The sequence below is a fragment of the Heterocephalus glaber genome, unplaced genomic scaffold (assembly GCF_053883595.1).
Source record: "Heterocephalus glaber isolate CG9 unplaced genomic scaffold, H.glaber_assembly_v1.0 deba00001745, whole genome shotgun sequence".
NCBI lineage: Eukaryota > Metazoa > Chordata > Mammalia > Rodentia > Bathyergidae > Heterocephalus > Heterocephalus glaber.
In genome coordinates this window covers 888,871-916,428 of record NW_028258451.1, presented here as the reverse complement: position 1 = coordinate 916,428, position 27,558 = coordinate 888,871, and the positions used below count along the sequence as shown (strand labels likewise).

Here is a 27,558-nt window from a genome sequence, read left to right as displayed (position 1 = left end):
GGCTATCTTTCCTCCAGTGAGGGTGTTTGGCTCCTTTGTTGAAGGTGAGATGGCTGAGTGTGTCTGGAGTTGTTTCTGCATCTTCGAATCTGTTCCACTGGTCCTCAGGTCTATTTCTAAGCCAGTACCATGTTGTTATCACAGTGACTTTGTAGTATAGTTTCAAATTGGGGGTTGTGATACCTAATGCCATGTCTGTTACCTAGAACTGCTTTTGCTATTCTGGGTCTCCTCTTGTTCCAAATGCATTTTTGGATTGTTTTCTCAAGGTCCATGAAGTATGCTGCTGGGATTTCAATTGGGATTGCACTGAATCTATATAGCAGTTTTGTAAGTATGGCTATTTTCCCATCCAAGTACTAACCAGGCCCGACCCTGCTTAGCTTCTGAGATCAGACGAGATCGGGCACGTTCAGGGTGGTATGGCTGTAGACTAGCCATTTCCACTATACTGATCCTTCCTACCCAGGAGCAAGGTATGACTTTCCATTTTCTGGTATCATCTTCCATCTCTCTTTTCAGAGTGCTATAGTTTTCAGAGAAGAGGTCTTTGATTTCTTTTGTTAGGTTGATTCCTAGGTATTTGTTTTTTGGATGCTATTGTGAAAGGAATTGTTTGCCCTATTTGTCTCAGTGAGTCTGTTGTTCATGTAGAGGAAAGCTATTGATTTTTGTGTTGACTTTGTATCCACCTACTCTACTGAATTTGGTTAAGTCTAGAATACTTTTGAGGGAGTTCTTGGTGTCTTCTATATAGAGTATCATGTCATCTGCAAATAATGACAATTTGACTTCTTGATTTCCTATGTTTATTCATTTTCTTTATAAGATAAAATTGAAAAGCAAAAGGAAATGTGAGACATGAAGTCTTACAGATTAAGTTGAATGGGTGAAACGAGATGGAATGTTCCTAAGTTAGATTTGTTCATAAGTCCAACCAAGTGAGTCTTACACACAAAAATAAAGTAAGTCCCTGACAGTGCTGTACAACTGCATGACTGTACAGTAAGCACACAGCAGCACCACTGTGATAATGTCCAGTAGACATATGAACTACTTGCACAATTTTTTCATATCTACAAATGTTCTTAATGTGAAGTCCATTTGGATCTGTGAAATTTCCCAACACGAATGTTCATAAGTACTATACTGTTACTGTACTATAAAATTATGCTAATTTATCTGGACATCTGAATAGTATTACACTTCTACAATCATATTTCTTTTTAAAATTTTATTGGTGCATTTTAGGTGTACAATATACAGACATTCATCATTTTATACCCCCCATCCCTATTTACAAAGACTTTGTTTCCATTTTTTTCATACTAATTCCATTCCCTTCTTTCCCTTCCCCTACCCCTCCCACTTCGCCCCTTTTCTTCCTATTTCACATATCTATTACACCTTTTAGTCCTTATTTACACTGTTTCTCACACTACAGAAGCTATTTGGTATTTACACGTGTCCTGTTTATTTCACTTGAGTATCCCCCCAATGTGCATCCATTGAGCTATAAATGTCTAATTTCTCATTTTTTATGGCTGAGTAGTACTCCATTTTATTAAAAAACCCACATTTTCTTTATCCAGTCTCTAGGTGATGGGCATTTGGGCTGTTTCCAAGTTTTAGCTATTATAAATTGTGCTATGAACATGGGTACACATATATCACTGTGGTATGATTCTTTTAATTCTTTGGAGAAGATCCCCAGCAGGGGAATAGAGGGGTCAAATGGGACTTCCAGTCCTAGTTCTTTGAGGTATCTCCCTACTGATTTCCACAGTGGTTGCACCAGTCTACACTCCCACCAGCAGTGGAGCAGGGTTCCTCTTTCCCCACAGCCCCACCAGCATGTTATTGATTTCATGATAGCAGCCACTCTTTCTGGAGGTGGAATCTGTGTTGTTTTCATTTGCATCTCTCTAATGGCCAGTGATGTTGAACACTTTTTCATATGTTTGATTTTACCTTCTTTGTCTGAGAAATGTCTGTTCATTTCAGGTGTCCATTTTTGAATTGGGTCTTTAAATTTCAGGGGTCTGATTTTTTTTCAGTTCTTTATATATTCTAGATAGTAGTCCTTTGTTTATGGTACAGCTGCTCAAACTTTTCCCCCACATTGTAGGTTGTCTCTTAGCTCTGTTGGGGGTTTCTTTTGCAGTGCAGAAGCTTTTTAATGAGATCCCAGTTGTTGATTCTTTATGTTAGTTCCCGTGCTACTGAGGTTTTGTTCATAAAGTCTTTTCCTATGTCAATGTCTTTAAGAGTTCTACCTAACTTATCTTCCAGCAAGTTTAGTGTTTCTGTCTTAATATGTAGATCTTTAATCCACTTTGATCTTAGTTTAGTGCATGGTGATAGGTATGGGTCTAGTTTTAATCTTTGGATGCCTAGTGAATTTTGAGGACTGGAAGTCTCTGTTACACATGCATTATGGTTTGTATACATTGTTCTTTAGTATTCATTTGGATGTTATTGCTTGAATTCATAATGAAAGTTTTGCCACTCTCACTGCATCTGTAAGATACCATTCATGTACAAATTCTCCAGTGTTATGCAAGGTATGAATTTGCACAATCATCACACTTCTATGGTGTCTCTCCAGTATGGGTTATCTGATATGTTTTGAAGTGCAAGCAGTGAAAAGAGGATTTGCCAAACTGATCACATTTTTGTAAGATTTTTGAGGATACAATATCTGTTGTGCACTGAGGCTTGAGTGCATAATCACAGATTTGTCATTCTTATTCCATTTGTGAGGTTTCTTTGAACTACGAATTTTTTGGTGAATGCTAATGTCAGAGTTTCACCTTAAGGCACTGTTACATTGGTAAGGTTTTTCTCCACTATGGATTAGCTTATGGTTAGTTATGATAATGTTAAATGATAACTCAAGGCCTGCCCTATTATATATGAAAATTATCTTTCCAGCAGGAATCCAAAGCTTTGTTAGGCTCGAACACTGACTGAAGACTTTTGCCTCATTCACTTGTCACCTTTCTTTCTGGGATGGAATCTCCAATGAACTCCAAGTTAGGAATTGTCATGGAAGACCTTGAGATATATTTTCCAGTATGGATTACACGCTTAGCCTTAAACACACATGCTAACAGCTTTGCAACTCTCATTGAATTTGGACGATTTCACTCCCGTGAGTGATCTGGTTCACAAGCTGTCGAATTTGACTGAAGATCTTAGGCCATTCATTACATTTCTAAGGTTTTCTCAAGTATGAATTCTCCGATGATGTGCTAGAGATGAGTTTAGACTGAACACTTTGCCACATTCATTACATTTGTAAGGTTTCTCTACAGTATGAATTCTTTGATGACGTGCAAGGTGGGAATTCCAACTGAATACCTTGCCACATTCATTACATTTGAAAGGTTTCTCTCCAGTGTGCATTATCAAATGTTTTGCAAGATATGAATTACGACTAAACACTTCACCACATTCTTTACACTTGTAAGGTTTCTCTCCAGTATGGATTCTTTGATGATTTGCTAAGGATGACTTATGACGGAAAGCACTGCCACATTCATTACATTTGTAAGGTTTCTCTCCTGTATGAATTCTACGATGTTGTGCAAGGTGTGAAATATGGTTAAAGACTTTGCCACATTCACTACATTTATAAGGTTTTTCTCCCGTATGAATTATCAGATGTTGTGCAAGGTAGGAATTGCGACTAAAGACTTTGCCACATTCATTACATTTGAAAGGTTTCTCTCCAGTGTGGATTGTTTGATGTTGGGCAAGGTGTGAATTTTGATGGAATACTTTGCCACATTCATTACATTTGTATGGTTTCTCTCCAGTGTGAATTCTACGATGATCTGCAAGGTTTGAAATTCGGGTGAAGACCTTGCCACATACATTACATTTGTATGGTTTCTCTCCAGTATGGATTCTCTGATGGTTTGCTAGGTATGACTTGTGACTGAAGACCTTGCCACATTCATTACATTTGAAAGGTTTTTCTCCAGTATGAATTCGCCGATGTTTTGCAAGATGAGAAATATGATTGAAGACTTTTCCACATTCATTACATTTATATGGTTTCTCTCCAGTGTGAATTCTACGATGATTTGCAAGGTTTGAAATCCGGCTGAAGACCTTGCCACATACATTACACTTGTATGGTTTCTCTCCAGTATGGATTCTCTGATGATTTGCTAGGTTTGACTTGTGACTGAAGACCTTGCCACATTCATTACATTTGAAAGGTTTTTCTCCAGTATGAATTCGCCGATGTTTTGCAAGATGACAAATATGATTGAAGACTTTTCCACATTCATTACATTTGTATGGTTTCTCACTTGTATGAATTCTCTGATGACTTATAAGATTTGATTTCTGATTGAAGACCTTACCACATATATCACATATAAACTGTTTCTCTCCAGCCCAGACTATTTGATGCATAGTAAATTGTGGGCCTTGGTTAAAAGATTTGCCACAATCATTCCATCTGTAAGGTTTTGTACTAATGTGCATGTCCCGTTCTTGTGTGAAAAATAAAGAATCAATAAAATCATTTTCATATTCATGAGAAATGTTTGTTTTCACATTAGAAGGATTACTTTGGTGGCATGAAACTGAGGAATCATTATTGATAGACTGTTCAATATAATTCCATTCATAAATGTTTCTTTCCCTTGCATACAGCTGCAGTTCAGGCAGATGTGACTGAAAGTTTAATCTATGCCAATTTTTAATATGTTTCTTTCCTGGATCCATTGTACCATATTCATCTCTTCTACCCATCAGATTTTCCTTGTGAGTCACACAGAATCCTATGTCAAGTCTTCCACCCTCTCTGCAATGGCACTGAAAGCCATGTATATTTTTCTGGATTTCTTTGAAGCACAATTCTTCAATGTCATGGATTTTACATCTTTCCAACATTACTGTCTGGAACATTTCTCCTGTATCACTTTTCCTTTTTGGTAGCAATTCCTTGATGACAGATATAGGAGAGTTGTCTATGAAATAAAAGAAATCACCAGGTTCTGATTAATTATAGAAGATAAATAATCCTGTTATGGAAATACATGACATTATACCAAAAGAAATAGAACTTACATTGAAGAATTATAAAAATTCATGACTTTTAATTTTTAGGAATATAAAATAGATTTTAATAATAGTTTGATTACATGTAATTCAAATCAACTGCAGAAATGCTCAGTTTCAAACAATTATCAAAACACTTATATTACATAAACTAATTCAATGGGTAATTGTAGAATTTTCAGCCCCAAAATTTGTGAGAAATAATCTTTTGTGGTTTAAGCATGCTAGTCTATGGTATTTCTAATGGAAGACAGAGATAAATGAGACATGAAAAGAATCTATCATCATAAAAAGACAGGTTAAGTCACAGTAAATAAAAGAAGCATGGAAAGTAACATTTCAAAGGAAAGAGAAGAGCTGAGCTGTGTTGTGTCACTCAGCCATCCCCCATAGACAATGTTACCTAAGTCTGCAACACCATACACACTGATTTACATAGTGTCCTGAGAACATCTAAAGGATGAGTAGGTGTCTTTCCTTACACAGTGAGGTAAGTGTGGGAGTCTTCTGCAAATCTGACTGTGTAGAAGAACAGATATATAGTAAGAAGCAGCAGTGCAGTGCATGCAGATCAAGAAACAATATAGAGAAAGCTAGCATGGGGGGCAAGGAGTTAGGGGCATGAGGGAGAAGAGCATGTGCTAGTAAATCTGTGGGAATGCAATTGCACGAGGCAGTTAACATTCCTACCTTTGTGAAAAAGAGAAATGGGTATAGCAAGTGGGATAAAACTGTCCTATTCAGAACTATGGGAATGAGAGTTCAGGTGTGGGGGGGGATAGTGGAAGACAGTTAATAGGACAGCAGTGTGATGGTCCAGAAGAAGGCAGAGTCACATCTCCTAAACTATCTAATGAAATTTATCATGTTGAATGACCTATAAGTTATAGGTATATATTTAACAAAATCTTTATCTATTCTAAGATATTATATGCAGAAATGTTCTAAGCAGGATATGAAAGCAAAAATCTTGAAATAGCCAAGAGGAGATGGTGAATTAATTCTGTTCCCACACAGAAAGTCAATTTATCTTTTATCAAGAGTATAGAAATCTAGTGAGACAAGGGGTACAAAGTGATGATTCTGTCACTAAGTAGACAGAGAAAGCTTTGAAGAAACAGGTCTAGCATGTCTATCCTTAATTTCATTAGTGAAATTGAAAAGCAAAACAAAAACAAAAACAAAAGAAGAAAAAAACTATCAATTGTTGAGGATCCCAAGCATTGCCAGGCCATGGCTCAATGATCAACCCAAAGCAGAAGATCTGCCTTATCACTTGTTGCCAGAAGGCCAGTAAATAGCCTGACCTTATGTCACAAATGCCAGAAAGAGAGAAGTCAGCTATATTTTGTCACAGTCTATTGTTATCAGCACTGTTCTATACTAATAACTATTGTCATTATACCATACTGTGCCTAATTTAAAAGTAAAACCTTATCAGGGCTGGGGATATAGCTCAGTGGCACTACACTTGCCTGGCAAGCTCAAGGTCCTGACTTTGATCCCAGTATGGGGGCAGGGGGAGTAAAATCTTATCTTAGTTATATATGCATAGGAAAAGGCACAGTATATATAGTTTGGTACAACTTGCATATAAAGTTCTTCACCTGGGGTCTTGGAATGTATGCCACACAATAATGGACAACTACTGTAACAAACGATAGGGCTGAAAAATACTAAATACAAAATAGCACTAGAGAATTATAAAACTATGAGGTTTAACATATAAAAGTCTTATAAAGTTTATTAAAACTCATAGCTAGATTAAGAGAAAAAGAGGGAAGACTCAATTAAAATCAGAAAGAAGAGAGGGGACCATACAACCGATTGGTTCTTTGCAAATAAGGAATATTATTGTACAACAGATATGATGACCAAGAAAAAATAGATTATTTTAAAGTCTAGAAATACACAAGCATGAGGAAGTAGAAAATGTAAAAGAGGTCAGTAGCAAAGAACTTGAGTTAGTCACCAAAAACCTCCCAAAAATGAAAAGGACTGGATCCAATGTCCTTAGTATAGAGTTGTCAGTATGAATGAATACAAACATGTACTTATACAAAATTAATATATTTGATTTCATAAATGTTACCAGGAAAACACATGTACCTTTATGAACAAAATAAGTAAATGATCCACAGTGGAAATGGCTTTACCTAATATCACTATTACTGGCAGTCAAATGAGCAGAGCAGTCAACAGTGTAAGTAGCAAAAAAGAGCCAGACAAGAGAATAGCACCAAAGAAGTGGTAACAGGGACCAGGTGAACATCATAGGAAACTCAGATGGAAAGAAACATGGAGAATAAAACAGTCATTATGTGTTAACTCAGAAACGCATTTTCATGAACTTCAAAGAAGGCTACTTTACTGCAAAGCTAATGCATATGAGACCATGAACCTGAGAACTGTGCTGCTAAGAGATTTTTCTGTGCGACTGACTGCTGGCAAAGGAGACAATTGTCACCAACACTGTCACGGTGCCACAAAAAGACATTTCTGTGACAGTCCTCAAAACCTAGAAGGCAGCTAGAAACGGCTCAGTCAGGTGCTACTGATATTTGTATCTGTTAGGACAGCTCGGTGTGGTTTCTGGGGTCTCCTGTATCCTGAGACAGGCTGAGAACCCCACTCAGGGTTTCCAGGGGCACCTGGCAGGTGGGAGAATGAGTCAAATGTACAAGGCAAACTATTCTCCTTCATGAGTTTTTATATAAATGCACACACTATGGAATAGTCCACAAGAAGCTACAAGTAACCTCAAAGTGGGTTATCACACTAGAAAAAGACCCTAGGAAGTTGACTGTAGGAATTTGTATGTCAAAAGCAAATTTAACTGTGTGTTAGCTATGTTGGAAATTGAGGCAGGAGGAATGCAAGCTCATTTCCAGCCTGGGCAACATAAAAAGCACTTGTCTGAGAAAAGAAAATTTTAAAAAGGGATATATAGTTGAGTGGTAGGCTAACTCTAAGTTGCATCCCTAGTATCACCAAAAAACCCAAAAAGAAGTAAATTCCACAAGCAAAACAGCACAATAAGAAAAAGAAAAAAAGGAAAATCAGAAAGAATCAAGGTTTTTCTACCTTTACAGACTAGTAAGAGCGGTGGAAGAGAGGAAAAACTAATACACAGAGCAGGATTTTGGAGGACCTTAAGATGGAAATCTGTTCTGTCCACATACCTCATGGTTAAGAGCCTGAAAGACTGAGTCTGTGCTACTCACAGAGGACTGCTGATCAAACACAGGACCTGCCTGTTGCCTACTTTTTTACAGCTCTAAGGAATAACAATCTCAGAAGATCTAAGAGACTCCCATTATACAAAGCTGATAAGTGTTAAAAGCAGGATGAAAGGGCTAAATCAGCACAGCAGGGAGAAATAGCTGGGTCAGCTCAGTGTGGTTTCGGGGATCCCTGATGTAAGGATGAGCAGCCATGGTTTCCCATCTCCTGACTGGATCTTCCAAGCACAGGAAATGGGGTCAAACATGGACATGGAACATGGTGTAGGGATCAGGATGATGGAGACCTCTAATGTTTATGGAGAGAGAACTGAGCATCAGATAGACTCAAGAACACAAGTCATTAAGAGACACAAAAGGGCCCTTCCCACACAGCAGAGTCAGAAACTGAAGAGTTCATAGACACGAATGAGACAGCACTGTCCACCATGATGGAGATGCTGGCTTTGTCTCAGATACAACACAACTGTCTGGTAAAACAACCAGCAGTGATACCTGTCACTTAGTGCCCAGTGATAATTGGTGGTAAAGAAAACTCTACTCTTTGAATGCAGAGGAAGTAAACCTTTTTTCCACAGATCTTTCTCACTACCAAAGTTTTCCAAACACTATTTATTGGTGCAGCTTCCACTCTGCCCATCTGAGCTCTTACCTGTGGTCACACCTTTGACACATTCCCACCCATCTGAGTTTTGGCATGCTTTCACTTGGCCATCCACATTCCAGGGCTCTGCTCCTTGCTCCAACATAGAGACAACATTCCGGTCAAAAGGAGAGATTCCTGCTTGAAAAAAGAAAGGCATGTGATGTGTGGTGGATTTTCCAGACTCTAGCCCTGTTCACTTGAGAAAGAGATTACAGAGTGATCCAGGCAAATATTTCACTATTCCTTGTTCTAGCTCTCTTCCAAGGACCAATGATTCAAAAGCACAGGGATAAAAGCCAGGAAACTGGATTATTTTAAAAGTCTGCTATAAGGCTTCATGCATATTTCAGCTCTCGAATCACCAGTGACATATCTATCACAATGGGTACAGGACACCTGATGAAAGAACACCTTAAGGTCCAGATGCCGTATTCTGAAGCTTCACATTTCAGAGGCAACAGGGCATCTGTCTCAGTCAAACAATGCAGAGGATTCCATGAAGATACAAGGGAAAATGCAAAGAGACACAGAGTAGATCTGACTTCTGGAAGGAAGTCACGCTTACCCAGGGAGACCAGGTTCCTGTAGTTCTCTAACATCACATCCCTGTATAAAGTCCTCTGAGCAGGGGCTAGGCATTTCCACTCCTCCTGGGAGAACTCTATGGCCACATCCCTGAATGTCAACAGACCCTGAAGTGAAAAACATATTTCACCACGGGGAATTGGCAAGAGTTATAATTGTCCCCTAAAACGAAGAGAAATGTAAGGGCCAATTCAATTGAAGTAAATGAGCTTGGTCTATGCTATGATGTCAGGAGTTCGATACAGCTCACTTTGAATCTCTGGTGATAAAGATGGTTTTATATGCTAATGAGGTAAACTGGCGACCAGGGGTTCCCAGGGAGCTTTAGGACAGGGGCTGCTCATAATGAAGACCTAGGCAGGATTAGACTGTCATGACACTCACTCCAGGGAAGGGAAGGGGTCTAATGTCCGATTCGATCAGCAATGTAATGATACTGGTAGAGCAGTAATACCCAGTAAGACAGGCCCTTGCCCTACCCTTGCCTTGCCTCCATGTTTTTCCCACAAAACCTTCTGTTCCAGAAAGGTCAGTCTGTGCTGCATGGGCTCCTGCCCAATGTATCAAAATGTTTTGTAACAGTTTGAACTGTGTGACCTTTCAAGAATGTTCTGTTGACTTGTTTCCTTACAGGAATGCTCTGATAACTCTCCCCCTCTGCTTTTGTGAGCATGCTGCCCAGAATGTGTTTCAGGAATATTCTGTAACTGTGTCCCCCTGCATGAGTGAGCATGCTTGCCTCCCCCATAGATTTCCATATAGCATGCTCCCATTTCTGCTGGGTGCTCAGACTTCAGACTATGAACTCTGAGCCTGTGGGCACAATAAAAGGTTTTATTCCACCTCTTCAAGTGACTTTTGGATCCACAAGTCTTCAAATTGAGGTAGCTGCAACCCAGAGCTGTAACACTGAGCTGTGGCACTTGGCTGTGACACTGAATTGCAACACTTGGCTACAACTCTGAGCTGTTCTGCTTTGCCACAGCAATATAACCAATCACATCTATGTAATGAAGCCTCCATTGAAACTCAAAAGGACAGGGTTCAAAGGAGCAGTCAGATGGATGAATGTCTAGAGGTTTCTGGACGGTGAAACATCCACAGAAGGCACAGACACACCATGTTCCTTATCCCATAATTTATCCTCTGCATCTTTTCCATCTGGATGTCCATCTTTTTAACAAACTTTATAAGAAACACTAAGGGTGAGTGTTTCACTGGTTTTTGTGAGGTGCTGTAGCAAATTCTTAGAATCCAAGAATGAAGTCATAGAAATGGGAATCCCCATTTAGAGGTGATCATTCAGAACCACAGACTGCATCCTGCCTGCAGCTGCCATCTGAAGTAGGAAAACTTCTGTGGGTGTGAGGCCTCAGTGGGATCTAGGCTATTTCTACATGCACAGTGTCAGAATCAGACTGAATTAGAAAGCATCCCCTGAAGAATGGCTTGCTTGGTATGTGGAGAAAAATCCTCACATTTGCAGTCACAGCTTTCTGTGTTGTAAATGCACAGGAGTTAAGTTTGTCTTTCCTATATATTCATATACTGTTAGGTATTTTTCATCATGTTGTATGTTTACAATTATGTTGTATTATACTTTTACATGAGGTTATAATATACTCTAAATCAAGTACAGATTTCTCATTTTGTGGACAATATAAGAAATGCACAAATGAAAAATCAGCATAGGGTTTTCTCTAAGAAAAGTGATGCTCAGTATCTATATGAGCTAGAGGATGAGTTGTGTGTTGAGAAATAACAGTGCACAGCAGCTTGAAAGAAAGATCGGAATCTAACAACCATGATAATGACAACAACAGTAATGGCTAAAGCTTCTGGGCACTTCTAGATACTACATATTATTCTAATTGCCTTACTTGTGTAATTCATAGAAAAACATAGTAGCCCTCAAGAGAAATGTTTCTCTCTTAATATGGAGAGACTCTCCACAGGTCAAAGAGCTAAAAATGGCAGAGTACACAGCTGAACCTATGTGCCTGGGATTCAGAATTAAAGCTAAAGAATCAAACAGTTCAGCAACAGATATAGCATCAAAAGTAAACTGATATTAGGTTCCCTAAATGAGAAAACTGAAAACAATTTCAGGATAATGTCATGAATCTGTATGAAAGTTCATTACTTCTAAACACACACACACACACACACACACACACACACACACACACACACACATTATATTTTTCTCACTGCTACCAATACATTAAGAGGATAGTGTAGTGATTTAAGGAAAAGGAAGTGATCTAAGATATAGTTTCTACCATTCAAAAACAGAATCTTGGGGTTGGGATGTAGCTCAGTGGTAGAGTACTTGCCTAGCATCCATGAGGCCCTAGGCTTGAGCTGCAGCATTGCAAAAAAAAAAAAAAAAAAAAAAAAGAATAAAGTAAATAAATGAAATATTAAGAATATTAATGTGACCTTAATAAAAACCATGGAATTGCATATCCACATACTCATGAACACACATTACAGTCAAATCAACATATTTAAAAGGAGGCTCTCTGAATGCTTTTTTTCCGTGATTTTTAATTTTATCACCACTCATGCTAATGTGTATTTCAGCATGTATAGACAATGAAAATGTAAAAAATATACATTAGACTATAAAACACTAGTGTTTACACTAGTGTTTAAAATGGTACAACATGAAAACTTATATAATGGAACTTGAACTCCAATCTCTACTAAATATTCATACTAAAAATATATTCATATCTTTACCCATTTAAGTTAAGATATCTAGGCATTACCAAAATCCCAATGGAATTTATTAGTTTAATAAAACTATAAGATCAGGAGCTTTTTGAAAATGTGTGGTGCTAGGATCAAACCTAGGGCTTCACACAAGTCAGGCAAGAACTTTATCTCAAAGCTACATTCCCAGCCCAGAAATGTTTTAATAATATAACTAATTTAACAGGTTAACAGAAAAAATTATGTAATGCAGAAGTATGTAAAGAATTACTGAAAAATTAAAAAGCAGCCCAAAAATGTAACTTGAAAAGGTAAAACTACCAAGCCTGATATTTACCAAGCACATTTCACCAAACATTGTGATTGGCAGTAAGCACTGGATGAACTTCCTCCTAGCGAAGGAGAAAAGGGGGCTGTTCAGGTCCAGCTCATCGCTACTGCAAAGGATGCCTGAGCAGGAAAAAGTGAAGAAATAAGGTGGAAAACAGAAAAGAACTGAATTGTTAAAAACTAACAGATATGATGACTATAGCCTGGAAAAAGAATGTTACTTAAATATAGCAATTAAAAGCAATGAAAATAATCTTCCTCCCTTAGTAGCTCTCATTAAACACACATGCACGTGACACATCTTACATTTCCATTAGCAAATTTACCATGGCACTTAAGTAAAAGACACTTCCTGATCCATGAGAAGAAATTATGCAACTGTTCTGAAGGGCTGATGTCAGCAAGACAGAGGAGCAGGAAGCCCTGGGTGTTCTCTCCCTCACATGAATAAGGATTTAATAACAACATAGCGACCAACTGCCCTTGGGAAAAACTCAGAAAATACCTAAGAGGTTGGAACCCTTCATGCAAGCCCTTAGGAAAAAAACAATGAAGAAAATGGAAGGGCTTAAGGGACTTATATGAAAAAGTCTTCATCAAATGCATTTCAGAAGAGGAAGAAAGGGGTAGAGAGTCTATCTGAAATTAAGATTGCCCCAAATTTATCAAATATGAGAAAGACGGACATACAAATTCAAGCAGGTTAGAGAAATCCAAATAGAACAAATGGAAAAGACCTACACCAACACACACCATAATAGAACCATTAAAAGTCAGAGACAAAAAAAGAGTCAAGCATCCTTCTAGGAGTGGCAGGAGATTACTCAGCAGAAACTTTGCTAGCTATATGTAGTGGGTGGTACACTCATAGCGCTGATGGAAAACACTGCCAGTTAATACAACACTGGGCAAAACTATCCTTATAAAATGGAGAACCTGAGAGGGCCCACATACAAATTAACAGAGTTTAATTACTCAATTACTTTCTTTTTTTAGATAGGGAGGGTCTTACTTATTTGTCCAGGGTGGCTACAAAGTTGTGATCCTTCTGCCTTGGCCTCCAGAGTAGCTGGGATTACCCGAGTGCAGCAGCTTGCAAAGCCCAAGAATTTCTAAAGCAAGACCATGAAGTTAAAATGAAGAAAAGAAAAACAAAAGCTTAAAAACACATAGAACTCTAGGTAAAGTTATGCAAGCTCTTCACTATGAATAACTGTGTCTAATTTGAATGAATTAAAGGCCTAAATTAAAAGACATACAATGACTGAAGACAGAGGAAAAGAGGAAACCAAGATCCTACTACATGGTGTAAACAAGAGATTCACTTTGGTTCAAAGGACTCACATAGGCTAAAAGTGAAAAAATGGAAAAGGAAATGTAAATGGAAACCTAATAGGAACAGGGGTGGTTACTCTTATGTTTTAAAATAAAGCCTTTAAGACACAAATTGCCACAAGAGAAGAACTTTACCTATTAAGGGGGCAGCACCCCAGGAGATAGGATAATTACAAGCATGAACCCAACATTAACCTACTCCAATGTATGAAGCAAATGCTGTAGAGAGCAGCCCAATGTTCAGGGGACACTTCATGCTCTATAATCACTTATGGACAAAATAACCAGACAGAAGATCAAGAAATAAACAGAGGGCTTCAACAACACTACACAGCACATGGACTTTGCAGATCCATACAGAACATTCTACCCAATAGCAGCAGAAACTACTTCCTCTAAAACACACAGGAACTTCTACTTGATATACCACAGGTTAGGTTAAAACAAATCTTCGATAAGTTTTAAGAAACTTGAAATCATTCTAATTTTTTTCTTGTGCACAATGGAATGAATGTAGAAATCAACAGCTGAGGATATATAAAACCCAACAAGTATGTGAAAATTAAACTCACTCTCAAATAACCAACATGTAAAAGTACAACAAGATTTCCGAAAGCATCTGTAGTAAAAGCAATATTAAAACAAATATATTGAAACTTAGGTTATGTAGTAAAATCTGCAGAAGTCTAAGACAGTAAAACTTTATGTCCACAACATAGGACAAACTCAAACCAGTGAATTTTATACCTCAATCAAAAAAAAAAAACTATCAATAAAGCAAAAGGAAGGAAAAAATGAATATAAGGGCAGAAATTAATGACATAGCAGACACATTAAACAATAAAACATTAACTTTCTGGAAGATCAGCAAAAATGACAGGTGCTTCCCAGAACCCTGAGCAATGGAGCCTCTTCACATGATCCATGTCACTGGTCCCAGTGAGATGGGAGTCCTAGAGATGAGCAAGATTGAGGGTGGCCCCGCTGAGTGTCAGCAAACACAGCAGTCTGCAGGATTACAGGAGGTTACAGTCCTGTATCCAGCGCTTCACAAAGGAGGGAGACACAGAACAAGCAAATGAGATCACCGCTTTACCTGAATAACAGCCATTTTTGACTTTTTCCTCTTCCTCCTCTTCCAGGCTTCTTCCTTATGTAACAAGAGTCTTTAAGTTAATCCTGAATATCAAGAACATACTGTTTAATGTTCAGAATGAACACATCTCCTTTGGGTAATAACCAGTCACAAAACACATAACCTCACCATATGGAAAGATGGGTGCTCTGCTGCCCACTGCACTGAGTGTAGAGATGCAGTGATATGCAACTCCCACAGGAGGCCCAACCAGAGACTTCCTTGACACTTCTTCAGAGCCTGGCCCCTCCTGGTGAAGCCCCAACACCCAGCAGCAGTGGGGAGCTGGGCTGCACTGAGTTCTCCTTCAGGACATAGTCCCAGCGCTGACCAAACCCATGCACAGCATGTCCCCCCTCATTCCTTCATGGATCACACTCATCTCAGCCCTTAGAAACACAGGAGACAGTCTGGGTGCCCAGTGCTGTGCACAGAATAGAATCAACTCTAATATTATTAAGGCTTGGTCCAAGGCTGACCATGAGAATGGGACTCTCTGATAGGGGCCACAGCACATTTATTTGCACTCCAATGGGAAGCCAGGGTTGAGCATTACCCAGGAGGGAAGGTGCAGCTCACCTCCCTTCTGGCTCAGCTCTCCCTTTGGAGCCTTGTTGTCCCCAGGATCCAGACAGTGGACTGGGAAGGATCAGGAAGAAACGTGGAGAGCAGAGAACATGGACCAGAGGCAGGGGTGACTGTGTGGTTAGGATGTCAGTGGAAGGTGAAGAGATCACAGAAGTCTCCATGGAAACGCTGATATCAGACCTGGGAAGGAAAGTGTCTGCCACTGGCAGCTGATGGGCCAGTGCGTTCTAGGAAGAGACAGAACCCAGGAAAGTCCTGAGGCAGGAGCTACAGTGTCCCCACCGAAAGGCAAGAGGCCTGTGAGGTGGAGCAGAGTGAGCAGGGAGGAAAATAGGGAGGGACTTCTAGAAGCAGACAAGGTATGGCTGAGATCTAGTATTTCTCTCCCACATCTGAAATGAATTTTGGAAATAATGGACTCTGTCACCCATCTGATATAAAGATGTGATTTTGCTTTCTACTTTAAATGAAAACAATTACACATATTATAATCCATCCTATATTTAAAATACATGCATAAGTGTTTCGCTAAGCCTCAGGAAGGGCAGGGTTTCCTCTACCTGAGATACTGAGGACTGCAGAGGACATTGTTTGCAGAGCTCAGGGAGTCATATGGGGACTATGAAGGTAGAGGTACCTGTTGGATGTCCCAGCAGAGTTGAGGTGATACATGGACACAGGATTCTAGGGTTCCTGGGAGAGGTCTGCAGGGTACAGGGAGACACAGATATAGTGTCAAAGCCATAGAGTAGGTGATAAGTAAGGCTGTGGGTATTGTCAAGAAGAGGTTCAAAGCTAAAGCAGGGGACACTGTCATACTCAGAGAACAGGGTTCAGGAGACACCAGCAGGGGAAACTTTGAAATGATCAGGGAAGAGATAAAAAAATTAAAGCAAATGGATTTTTCACACAGATGGAGAAACTAAGTATGGGGAAAAGATGGCCATCTGCTGCCCACTGTAAGAGGGACTGAGGGACAATAAACTTACATACAATGATAAATGAGTGAGATTTTTTTCACTCATAGTCCAAACACCCTTCCCCTTTCAGAAATATGCACACGTCTGGGTTCCACTGTATTCTGTGCACTGGGTATTCGGCCAAAGGAACTGCTTCCTCTAAGTTCATGGCCTGCAGCTATGTAGCCAGCATCGAGTGACTATCAACGTAGAACAGAAAAGCTTGTCTCTTCCTTCAATTAGGAACAACTCTGAAGAGCCATCCCAGCTCCAGAATTCCTGCTATTGCTATACTGAATTTAGATTTTTGTTTGGAGGGTCAGGGGAACCACAAAAAGATTTAATGCCAGAAGACACAATAAAATTTAAAACTCACTCCTGATTCAGAAAGAGGCAGGAGGGAGGGAGGGAGAGAGAGGAAGAGAAAGGAGAAAGAGGGAGGTCTTAAGGGAGGCAACTTTTTTTTTGTTTTGGAGCTTATGGCTCTGCCTCTTTCTTAATGGTCAGCATTTCTGGAGGGCTGAGAATCATTTCAGATTCTAATTGGGCACCTTCTCTCAAAAAATTGCCACTGCAAACATACCCAATTTTGAAAATCATTTCAAGGATCTCATTTGGTTAAACTTGGAATTCCTCATTCACTCCATGTTTCAGGTGTGTACACTGAGGCTTAAATAGGGTAGTGACTCCGTTAAATTACCCTGAAGAGGTCTAAGTTGAGTGACAGCTTGGTGAAACTGAATTTTGAAAAGGTTGGACAGGGCAGTGGGAAAGATCTGTCTTTATTGAAGAGTTCCTCTGGAGTGAGGCTGGCCTTCCGACTCCGCTGGGGGGAAGGGCGCCCCCTGGGAGAATTTTCTCAGTCCCCTCCGAGGACTTGCAACGCCAACCTTGCCAACAGTGGCTTAACCGGACCTGGAACAAGAGACAAGGAGACGCGGGACCAAGTGACTGTGTGAGTGACTGACTTTGGACACGGTAGGCCGCCCCGGGAAAAGCCCAGAGATTCAATTTTCAATCTGTTTCCTGATGTGAGTCAGAAGGGCCTGATCACCCCTTCACTGGGAATATCTCATTCTAGTCTGGTAGGGGCTTTTAAAGTCCCGTCTGTTGGGGCTCTGCGGAGTCCTGTTTGTTAGGGACTTTTTAAAGTCCCATTTGCTTTGCTTTCACTTTGTGAAGACTGAATTAGGGCCATCCCAAGCCGGGCGGGAGTGTTTAACCTCTGAATGACTATGCATGATCGTGTGATTGAATGTGAATGGACAGCATAACAAATGGGCTGATCCATCTGTGTCCACGACTCAACGGGGAGCACCTCTGTGCTTAAATATTCCCGAGGTTATGGACGCGAGTGGGCCTGATCTGAGATTCTGTGGACACATCTAATGAAGGGAGGGCTAAGTGGGTGCTCTTTGGACAAGATAAATACACCCTTATGCCTGGACAGTCCTGAAAGTGCTGGTCACGCAGCCAGACAGGTGCCTGTGCAGACTGTCACCCCCCTTTGTTTGTCTTGCGTCTCCGTATAAGGGTACCCATACAGACACCGACACTCTGATCAGCTGGTCGTGGAGACAGAAATATCTCATCCTACTGTTTTGAAATACATGCTTAAAATTTTTAAGAAAGGTTTTACTAAAAATTATGGTATTAAGATAAAACCCCCAAACTTAGAGACTTCTGTGAGTTAAAATGGCTCAAGCTTTGCTCAGCTTGGCCAACTGAGAGATCTCTAAATGAGGGTCCCGTCTGGTTCATCTGGCTAACAGTCACCACCCCCGGACGGGAACATCCAGATCAATTTCCCTGTACTGATTTATGGCTCAAATTGTGCCACAGAATGCCTCCTTGGATTCATATGTGTGCCCTGGAAGCAAAAAGCAATATCCTGGTCCTCCGTCAGAAAGGGGACGACGCTGGAAAAAAACTGGTCCTTTCAGACCTGGACCGAGAGAATTTAGACTTTCCCCCTCCTTACCCGATCGCCCCGGCCCTTTCCCAGGTCCCTACGATATCAGCACTAGCCCCTCTGCCCAGGCCTTGCCTGATTCAACCCAGCCACTCCAAGACCCAGGTACCCAAGGTGAGGCAAATTAAAACAACGGAACTTAGGGAGCGTGTCGAAAATAACATCCAGACAGCTCAAGGAAAAAAGTTATCTCCCTTGAGACTTTAACTGAGACCTTGACAGCTTGGAGCCTTGTGCACCGAGCCTGCGAGTCTCTCAAGTTTCTGCTCCACAGCAATCGGCAGCTGATGAGAACTGTTTAGTTTCCATCTTAAAACAACTGCTTCTCAAATCTGCTGTCTTTCACACCATGGACTCGCCTCTCCGAAAAATGTGACATCCTTACAGGCAAATCCTAGGGCTCCCCTCTGGAGGAGGTTGAGCTGCCTCCCCCTCCTTTTGAGTTGCTAAGTTCACAGGAGCAGAGGAGGTGGGGACACAAGGGTGAGAAGTGCTTGGCTCTAGAGCACCAGAGGGTTCATGCTGTGGTCGGCCTCAGAGAGGACTGAACAGGGCTTGCACTCAAATTGGAAAACACTGAAAAGAGAAAATGAGTAATGGATTGAAAACAGCTAAGAAAGCTCTGAAGACCATAAAAAAAAGCACTCTTGGCTTTACAAGCCAAGGCCAACGCTATGGTACCAGCCTAATGCTGCTGCGAAGGTCTGAAATCCAAAACAAAGCCAGAAAAACTACAAACATACAGAGATTTTACAAGAGAAATCAAGTTACAAATTTTAGCTAATTAAGAAATGTATCTTTGTTTCAGTTTGAGTTGATGTTTAATTGGTGTGCTTAAAATATTTCTTGTACATTACAAATTCTTCAATTATAATTATAGGGTTAACGTGCTCTTTTCTGTACCTTGTTGATAAAAAAAACAACTCAAGGTTACTACCGTTCTATTGACAGCCAACCAAATTTAAAATGTAACAATCTAAGAACAAAAAAGGGACACTTTAAAATTTTAACAGCCAAAGACAAGTCTGTGATAAAAGGTCTTTAGTGAGATTAAAAAATATATTAAAAGCTATAAATAAAAGAGATACAATTTTGATATAAAAATTTTGTATGTTTGTCTTGTTAAAAAAAATAAAAAGAAATATACAAGACCAGAAGGCCTAGGTATGTCAAAAAGATGTGATTTATCAAAAAAAATATGTATGTTTGTTTGCTGGTTTCAAGTTTGTTATAAAAGTTTAAATATGTTTACATTGGTTGTCATCAAAGGGTTAAATTCTAAATATGTTACTATAATGCGTACATTGGTCATTTTCAAAGGGTTTAAGAGCCAACAAGTTACAAGATGACCTCCTCCTTTGCAGTGAGTCAAAAAGGACTATAGGAAAGGGGCCAAGGCCCTCAAGTTCCTACAAGACGCGGGATATAAAGTCTCATAAAAAAAGCACAAATTTGTCAGACTGAAGTGTGGTATCTAGGATTTGACTTTAAAAAGCTCCAAGAATTCCTCGGGAAGTCAGGATTCTGCAGAATCTGAGTCCCAGAGTTCATGGAGAAAACAAAGCCACTATATGAGATGCTAAAAGACAAAAAAAAAAAAAAGGACTAAAAAAAGGACTAATCAAGATTCATCCTTCAGAAAACTAAAAAGGCTTTAAACTAAACTCCTGCACTCGGCATCACAGGTGTCACCAGACCCTTCAACTTGTTTTTAAATAAAAGCATACTGCCTTGGGGGTTTTAACTAAGAAGATGGGCCCTTGGGAAAGACCTGTTGCTTATCTCTCAAAAGCTTTAGACCCCATGGCAAAAAAATGGCCTCCCTGTTTACGAGCTATGGCTGCTGCAGTCATTAATAAAAAAAAACTGACAAGCTGACTTTAGGACAAGAACTGTGTATACTTCTCACTCAATAATGGAGTTATTAAATAGTAAAGGCCAGAATTGGCTCTCCAATAGCTGCATCACTCAATACCAAGCCCTGCTGTGTGAAAATCCCCACCTCAATGTTGTAACGGTAAAGACATTAAATCCAGCTACCTTCCTGCCCACGATGCTCCACTCAACCAGATCTCCAGATGACCACCACCTCCAGATGCTGAGTACATCCTGTATACGGACGGAAGTAACTTCGTGAAAAAGAAAAGCCGCTGAGCTGGGTTTAAAGAGGTGATCCTATCCGGACCCCTTCCTCAGGCATGTTCAGCACAAAGAGCAGAACTCTGGGCACTAACCCAGGCACTTTGTTGGGCGGAAGGAAAAACGGTCAATATTTATACTGACTCCAGATATGCCTTTGCTACTGTTCATGTGCATGGTGCCATCAACCAGCAACGAGGACTTCTCACAGCATAAAAAAAAGGCATCAAGAATAAGGATGGAACTTTGAAACTCCTGGAAGCGTTTCCAACGAGGTCTGAGAAAGCCTCTGAAGTGTACAAAATATTGTTGAGAGAGATAATTCCAAGATATGGACTCCCTCTGACCATCAACAGTGGCAACGATAAAAATAGAAAAAATAAACAGAATTACTAAGTCAGCTCTCACTAAGTATTGCCTAGAGACCCAGGCCCTTTGGGTAGATCTCTTACCCTCTGCCTTGATAAAAATTAAAAATGTGGCTAACAAGGAAAAGTTCTTCCCATTTGAGATCCTGTTTAAAAGGCCACCACCTTTGACTGAAAGCCTTAGGGGCAACACACACAAAATAAAAAGTCTAATGCTTAACCAACAGCTTGAGGCTCTAGGACAGGCTTTTCATCAGCTACACAAATATTATGGAAAAAAGGATAATATTATCATAGACACTCCTGCTCATTTATTTGAGCCAGGGGACCAAAGTTATATAAAAGATTAAAAAAAAGAACTCCCTCACCCCAACATAAAAGGGCCTTATGTTATTGTTACGACAACTCCCACAATGGTAAAACTTACAGAAATCCAGCCTTGGATCCATCATTCAAGAATCAAGGAATTTCATCCAGGAGACCTCTGAACGTGGCAGCCGGAACCAGCAAACCTGCTAAAGGCTAAAACCTGCTGAGACTGCGCTCTCAAAGCTTTGCTCGTCACTCCGGAAGCTGACAGGTCAACGGTGGCTGAAAAAATTAAAGGAGACAACACTCTCAAAAGCCCTGCTGATAGGCTAAAGTATGGCTAAAAGCTCATAAACAGTTGTACCGCTTCATTGACTGGGACTTTCCTACTCACTACTGTTGTTGTTTAGTTTTATTATTGTTTTGTTATTATTGCTGTGTGTTTAGTTCTAATTGGGTTCCTCTTTGACATTACTCTGAGTGCTAGTACCCCAAGAGATCGGAGCACTTGCCAAAATGCTGGCTTACTATCACATACTGATGTATCATCCCACTTTTCAGTTTCCTTATATGTTTATGGTAAATACAGGACATTGAAACTTTGAACTGAGTATGTACAAGCTTAAAGATTCAAAGTTTGATGCCCAAACCAAACTAAGGTAATTAAATAAAAACCCAAAGGGCATCCCCTGCGCATTACATTTGATGGATGCTCACACCAGCACTACGACTGGCTGGAAGTGATAATTGTGGAGGATATAATAGGAAACGACAATACTGTACAATGAGGTCAGAAGGACGAACAAGAATGGCTATAAAGTTCCAAGGACAACAAAAGGCTTAAATAAAAAAAACACGCAATCCCCAAATTGCCATACTTGTAAAAAAACAGAGTATAACCCACTTAAAATAGTTATACCTAAATAACTAAAAGGACAGGTTAATTCGCTGACAGATATAGTACTACAAAATAGAAGAGCTCTCAATTTATTAGCTTCTAAGTATGGAAAAGCTTGTCTTTACCTAGAAAAGAATGTTGTTATTATACAAATCAATAAGGAGTAGTAAAAAAAAATCCATGACCCAACTAAAAGAGAGATTAAATTGGGTAAGAACTAAATATGGTTCCCAGGATACTAACTCGTGGTAAAATTGACAGTTCACTGGATAAAAAACATGGTTGGGGGCCCTAACGGGACCCAAAAATGGCTAAAGGGTTGTTGGCTACAAATTGACATCGGATTAGGAGGCTGGTGACAACATAATTTTAAAGAAATCCTTGTAGGTTGGACCATGCTCATAAAAAAGCTCTGGACCACCAATGGGCCCACTGTAAAATCTCTACAAGTACTAAAAGATTTTTTAAAAAGTCAGACCAATTACACAGGTATTGATATGGTCCAGGCAATCAATAACACCCACCAGCTCCTACTGGCAACAGACTCAGAGTTAGCCTCTGGTTGCTGGATCTGTGCTCCCTTAAAGCAAATGTCATAACAGGCCCTCAGCATTACAGTAAATAACATGACGGCTAAAAAACCGACCTCAGGGGCCTCAGCCTTGCTAATTAAAAAGCCTACCAAGGCCATAGATAACAGTACTTGCCTTCTTAAAAACAAACTACACCTGAATGTTACCTGTGAGTGTACAAATATCATTTTGTACAGGGATAATAATGTTTCTACTCCTAAAGTGACCTTCTTTCTTTGTGGAGACAAAGTTTATAAAGTGTTCTCCCCAGAATCCACGGACCCTGTGCTGTAGGAATTTTAATTCCTAGGTTGTCAGTCTACACCCCACCTGACATTACACAAAGTACCTCTAAAGACTGACATAGTCAGAGGTCTCAACAAGAGAAGGGACCCTACTGTTATGCCTATAATGGCAGGGTTAGCCATTGCTGGAAGCCTTGTCCTAGGGAAAACAACTCTTGGTCTAGGACAACAACAATACCTGTCTTTAGAAAAGAAAGTAGAAAGTCTAAAAAAGGTAAAAGCCTCTATCCTCACACTCCAAAGACGAATTAACTCCTTGACATGGTGTTACAAAATAAAAGGACACTGGATTTACTAACTCCAAGACATGAGGAAACGTGCTTATATCCAAAAAAAAAAAATGCTATTACTATACTACTAAGTCTAAAATAGTAATAAAATCTGTGAATAAACTTAAAGGAGGTTAGACAAAATGGAAAAACAATTTAACACTAAAAATTCAAATTCATGGGGCGACTGGGCCCTATCTAAATAAAAACCATGGTCAGGGGTCCTCGCTGGACCACAAAACTTTGCTAGCCTTAACTACAACAGGTCCCTACGTTATTAATTGAATAACCAAGTTCATCACACAGAGAATAAACTCTATTCAGAACTACCAGATGTTAATCTCCACAAGTAGAGTACAGAGACATTAGTAATATCAATGATGAAAAATCATCATGAATTAAAACAAATGGGGGAATGTTAAGGAAAGTATAAAATAATATAGAATAACTGCCTGCCTCGTTCTGCTTCTGTAACTTGCTTCGCTTGTTTCGCTTCTCAAAATAACACCACCAGATGCTTTGCCATTAACCACAAGTTTGTGGGCACGAGATAAGCCACTGCTTGCAACATTGCCTAACCACAACCCCTACCCAAGTGAGGCCAGATGTCTGCACCAAGAGAACTGTAACCATGCCTCACGAGCAAAAGTACACGTAGGCCCTAAGCTTTCTGTAAATCACATGACTAGACCCAGTTTAAAGTATAAATGTAAGCCTCCGATGGGACCCGGGGTCGGTCCTTGAAGGCATGTTCCTGTGGGGCTGGCCTGCTAGCAAATGAATTTTGTTGTTTGACCCAATTCTCCTGGTCTCTGTTCGACTCCCAGATGCCACAACACTCCAAGAGCATGTCTGGTCCCACTCTGCCGTCCTGTCTCCTGAAACTTACTGACGGCCCGGCCCGAAAACTCCACACGGGTCTCCTTCCTCCTCTTCTCCGCTTCCGCTCTGCCTGAGGGCGGCGAACGCCGTGCAGCCAGCCACCTTCCGAGTGACGAAGGCACACTGCGGCTGGGCCGAGGCAGGGGTCGCGAGTCAGGGAAGGGCGCAGCGGGCCGGGTCCGCGGGCGGAAGGCAGAGGGCAGGGCGAAAGCGCGCGGACGGCCACTACCTGCACGGCGTCAAAAAGCTCACGGGGATGCGGGACAGAGACGACCTCACAACGAGAGGGAGGACAAGCTCAGAGGCTTTGACTTACACATTGAACCCTGCAGAGTGAAGGGGTTGGACAACGTGCAGATCTGAACCAGAAGAACGTAAACTCACTCACCTGATTCCCGGTTATCTCGCGGATCTGTTCCGGGTTTGCAGGCAACGGCGCAGGCGCAGCGTCCACTTGGGGGGCGGGCCCAGGACGTGAGGGGCGGGGCCTGACGCGGGGACCGGAAGCCGGAGGCCGGGAGAGGACCAGGTTTGGGTATTATAGAGTCTGAGGGTGATTTCAGCGTTGACTCTTACATTGTGCAAGAGCCAGAGCTGTCTGCTGCGTAGCCGTTGGGAACCAAAAAGTTAGATGCACAACTGCCGGTGAGGGAGGAACGATTTTATGTGACCTTCCGCTAGTGTCCTTTTCATTTCTGTTCTGCATTTCTCCCAGGAGAGGACAGGAGGAGGCCGACATGCAACCTGGGACTCCATGGGCTTGGGCTGGAGAGGCCAGCGGCAGGGAGCTGAGCACTTAAAAGCAACAACAGTTTCTGCGTGTATCGAAATAAACTCGTTTTTTTTTTTTCTCTTTTTTGATTATATTCCTTCTAAACCACCTTTCTTGAGATAAATGAAAATGCAAGTATCTTTGTCACAGACTAGATTGCATGTGGTATTTTCCTTGTCATTAATAGCTAATCACAAACGTATTCCAGTGTTTAAAGTCTTTATTTTCAGTAGTTTAAAAGTGTTTTTACTTCGAAAATTACATTAATTGCATATTTTAACCTATTTTTTTTCCTGAATGTTTTGTGTCAAGTGCAGATACTGAGGCTGTAGCAGTTGTCTTTCCTTTTAACTAAAAACATTTGAAATATTTTCAGATATTTGATAAGGTTGACTAGTTCTCAGTTTGGGCAATAGAAGTAAATAGTAAAACTAGTTTTTAAGTTTTTTCAAGAGGATCTCTTACATCCTTAATTTTAACTTACACACATTTTAATTTTTTAAATTAAGTTTATTGGTACATTTTAGGTATACAATATAATGACATTCATCATTGGAGATTTGTACCTTTACATAATATATCTTGTTGTGCCCAGATTTCGAGGTCCCCAAAGACCACCAAGGAGCCGATTCCGATGTAAACACACGAGGGTCGTTTATTCAAGCTCAAGCAGGGACTCCCAACCGTCACCGCCGCAGCGGGTCAAGATTGAGAGCCCCGACTCCAAATCAGCAGGGGTTTTTATGGTGGTTACAGCAAGGTTCTAGATTGGCAATTAAACCTGATTGATTGTACCTTGCGCGCCCAAGCTGCAAACGGTTGCTAACTACTGATTAGCTGTTGCTAGGGGACGGCTGAACACTATCACATGCAGGTGGTCAAAATACATCTTGTGGTTTTTTCTTCGAACTGAAATTTATGCCACCAAATTTTAGAATGGAGTCACTTAGGTCTCACAATCTTTTTTTTTTTTTTTTTTGTACCGGGGATCGAACTTGGGACCTTGCACTTGCCAGGCAGGCAGCGGAACCACTGAGCTAAATCTCCGGCCCTATATATCTTGATTCTTATTTTTTCCCTATTCCCCTGACCTCCCATCAACCCCTCCACCCCTGCCTATTTACAAAAATTTGTTTCCATTTTTTCTTTTCTCATATTTATTCCATTCCCTTCTTTTCTTTTCCCTACCCCTCCCACATCCCCTTTCCCTTTGCAACTTTTCTTCCTATTTCACATTATCTATTATACATTATGATCCTTATTTACACTTTCAGTTTCTCACACCAGAGAAACTATTCAGTATTTACACGTGTGTCCTATTTATTTCACTTAAGAGTATTGCTTCAATGTGCATCTATTTAGCTATAAATGTCTCTAATTTCTCATTCTTCATGGCTGAGTAGTACTCCATTTTCTTAAAAAAATCACTCATTTTAATTTGAAATGTGAGTTAATAGCTCATTTCTGTTTCCGTGGAAATAATGAAGGTGATGTTTTTGGAGTCTGTACTCAATCACTATTACATATGCTGCAGAGATTTCCAAAGGATTGTTTCCAATAAAGGTTAGTGTTCTATTTTCCCCAGAACTAACAGAAGGTTCTCAAACTTTTAAGTTTTTTTTCCTCCTAAACTTTCCCCAAGGTTTTAGTTTTTAAAACAAATTCATGGACTCAAATGGATTTAAACTTTAGAAGATAAAGTTCTCTTGGACAAGAGAACAAAAATAGTGCTTGCTCTGTTTATGAAAGAGGACTCCCAGAACTGCTTCACAAAGTGCCAAGAACAGTGGAAGAAATGTGTTTGGAGGGAGGGGGGGGTCACTTGGAAGGAGATGAATGGCAATGTGTCTTTTACTGTAATAAATTTTAAAAATGTCAACATCCATGCTTTTGATCAACCTTTGTAAATGATATGGAATGATTAAGCTAATTCACATAGAATTCATTCAGAGCCATGTCATCTAGTCTGTACACTAATCCATTTATCACACCCATAATTCATACTCAAACACCCTAGATCCAGCCACCTCTGAAAAGCCCCACCTATGAGCACATGAGGCTTTTGGTGGTGGTGGTGGTGGGGGACATCTAGATACAAGCCATAACAGATGAAAGCCCAAAGAAAGAACATTGTATTTCCTTTTATGCTGGGAATAAAACTATCATGGGTTACTACAATCTCATATCTTGCCTTAAATTATGGGACATAAAACACTTATTTGGGATAGAATCATGGAAATGTTAAATGATTATTAACTTATGATCATATAGTTACCTAGTAATGCCCAAATTAAATAAATTATTAGCCATGTGACAAAATTCGTGGTTAAATTAAAATCATAATAAAATTGGGAACTATTAGGTGCATGTTGTGTACTTTATCAATCGCAAAAAACAGAGTTTGGGATTGGTATTACAAAGTTCTTAAAGCACAGAAAATATTGCAATGTGCATT

At 40.2% G+C, this 27,558-nt stretch overlaps 1 protein-coding gene and 1 long non-coding RNA gene across 2 annotated transcripts; one reads left to right on the top strand and one right to left on the bottom strand.

Moving 5' to 3' along the window:
• Nucleotides 1-792: 792 nt before the first annotated feature.
• On the bottom strand, nt 793-24,677 carry LOC101701821 (uncharacterized). Its single transcript, XM_087200977.1, has 6 exons — nt 24,339-24,677; nt 16,296-21,687; nt 15,032-15,085; nt 9,533-9,659; nt 8,974-9,102; nt 793-4,988 (listed from the first exon to the last, which is right to left on the bottom strand). Exons 2-6 carry the CDS (start codon nt 16,473-16,475, stop codon nt 3,229-3,231), a joined length of 2,250 nt encoding a protein of 749 aa, XP_087057103.1. The 5' UTR covers nt 16,476-21,687; nt 24,339-24,677; the 3' UTR covers nt 793-3,228.
• Nucleotides 24,678-24,712: 35 nt separating this feature from the next.
• On the top strand, nt 24,713-26,982 carry LOC147821287 (uncharacterized). The gene is made up of 2 exons (XR_015447329.1): nt 24,713-25,234; nt 25,699-26,982. It is a non-coding gene; the product is annotated as an uncharacterized LOC147821287 (long non-coding RNA).
• The last annotated feature ends 576 nt before the right edge of the window (nt 26,983-27,558 follow it).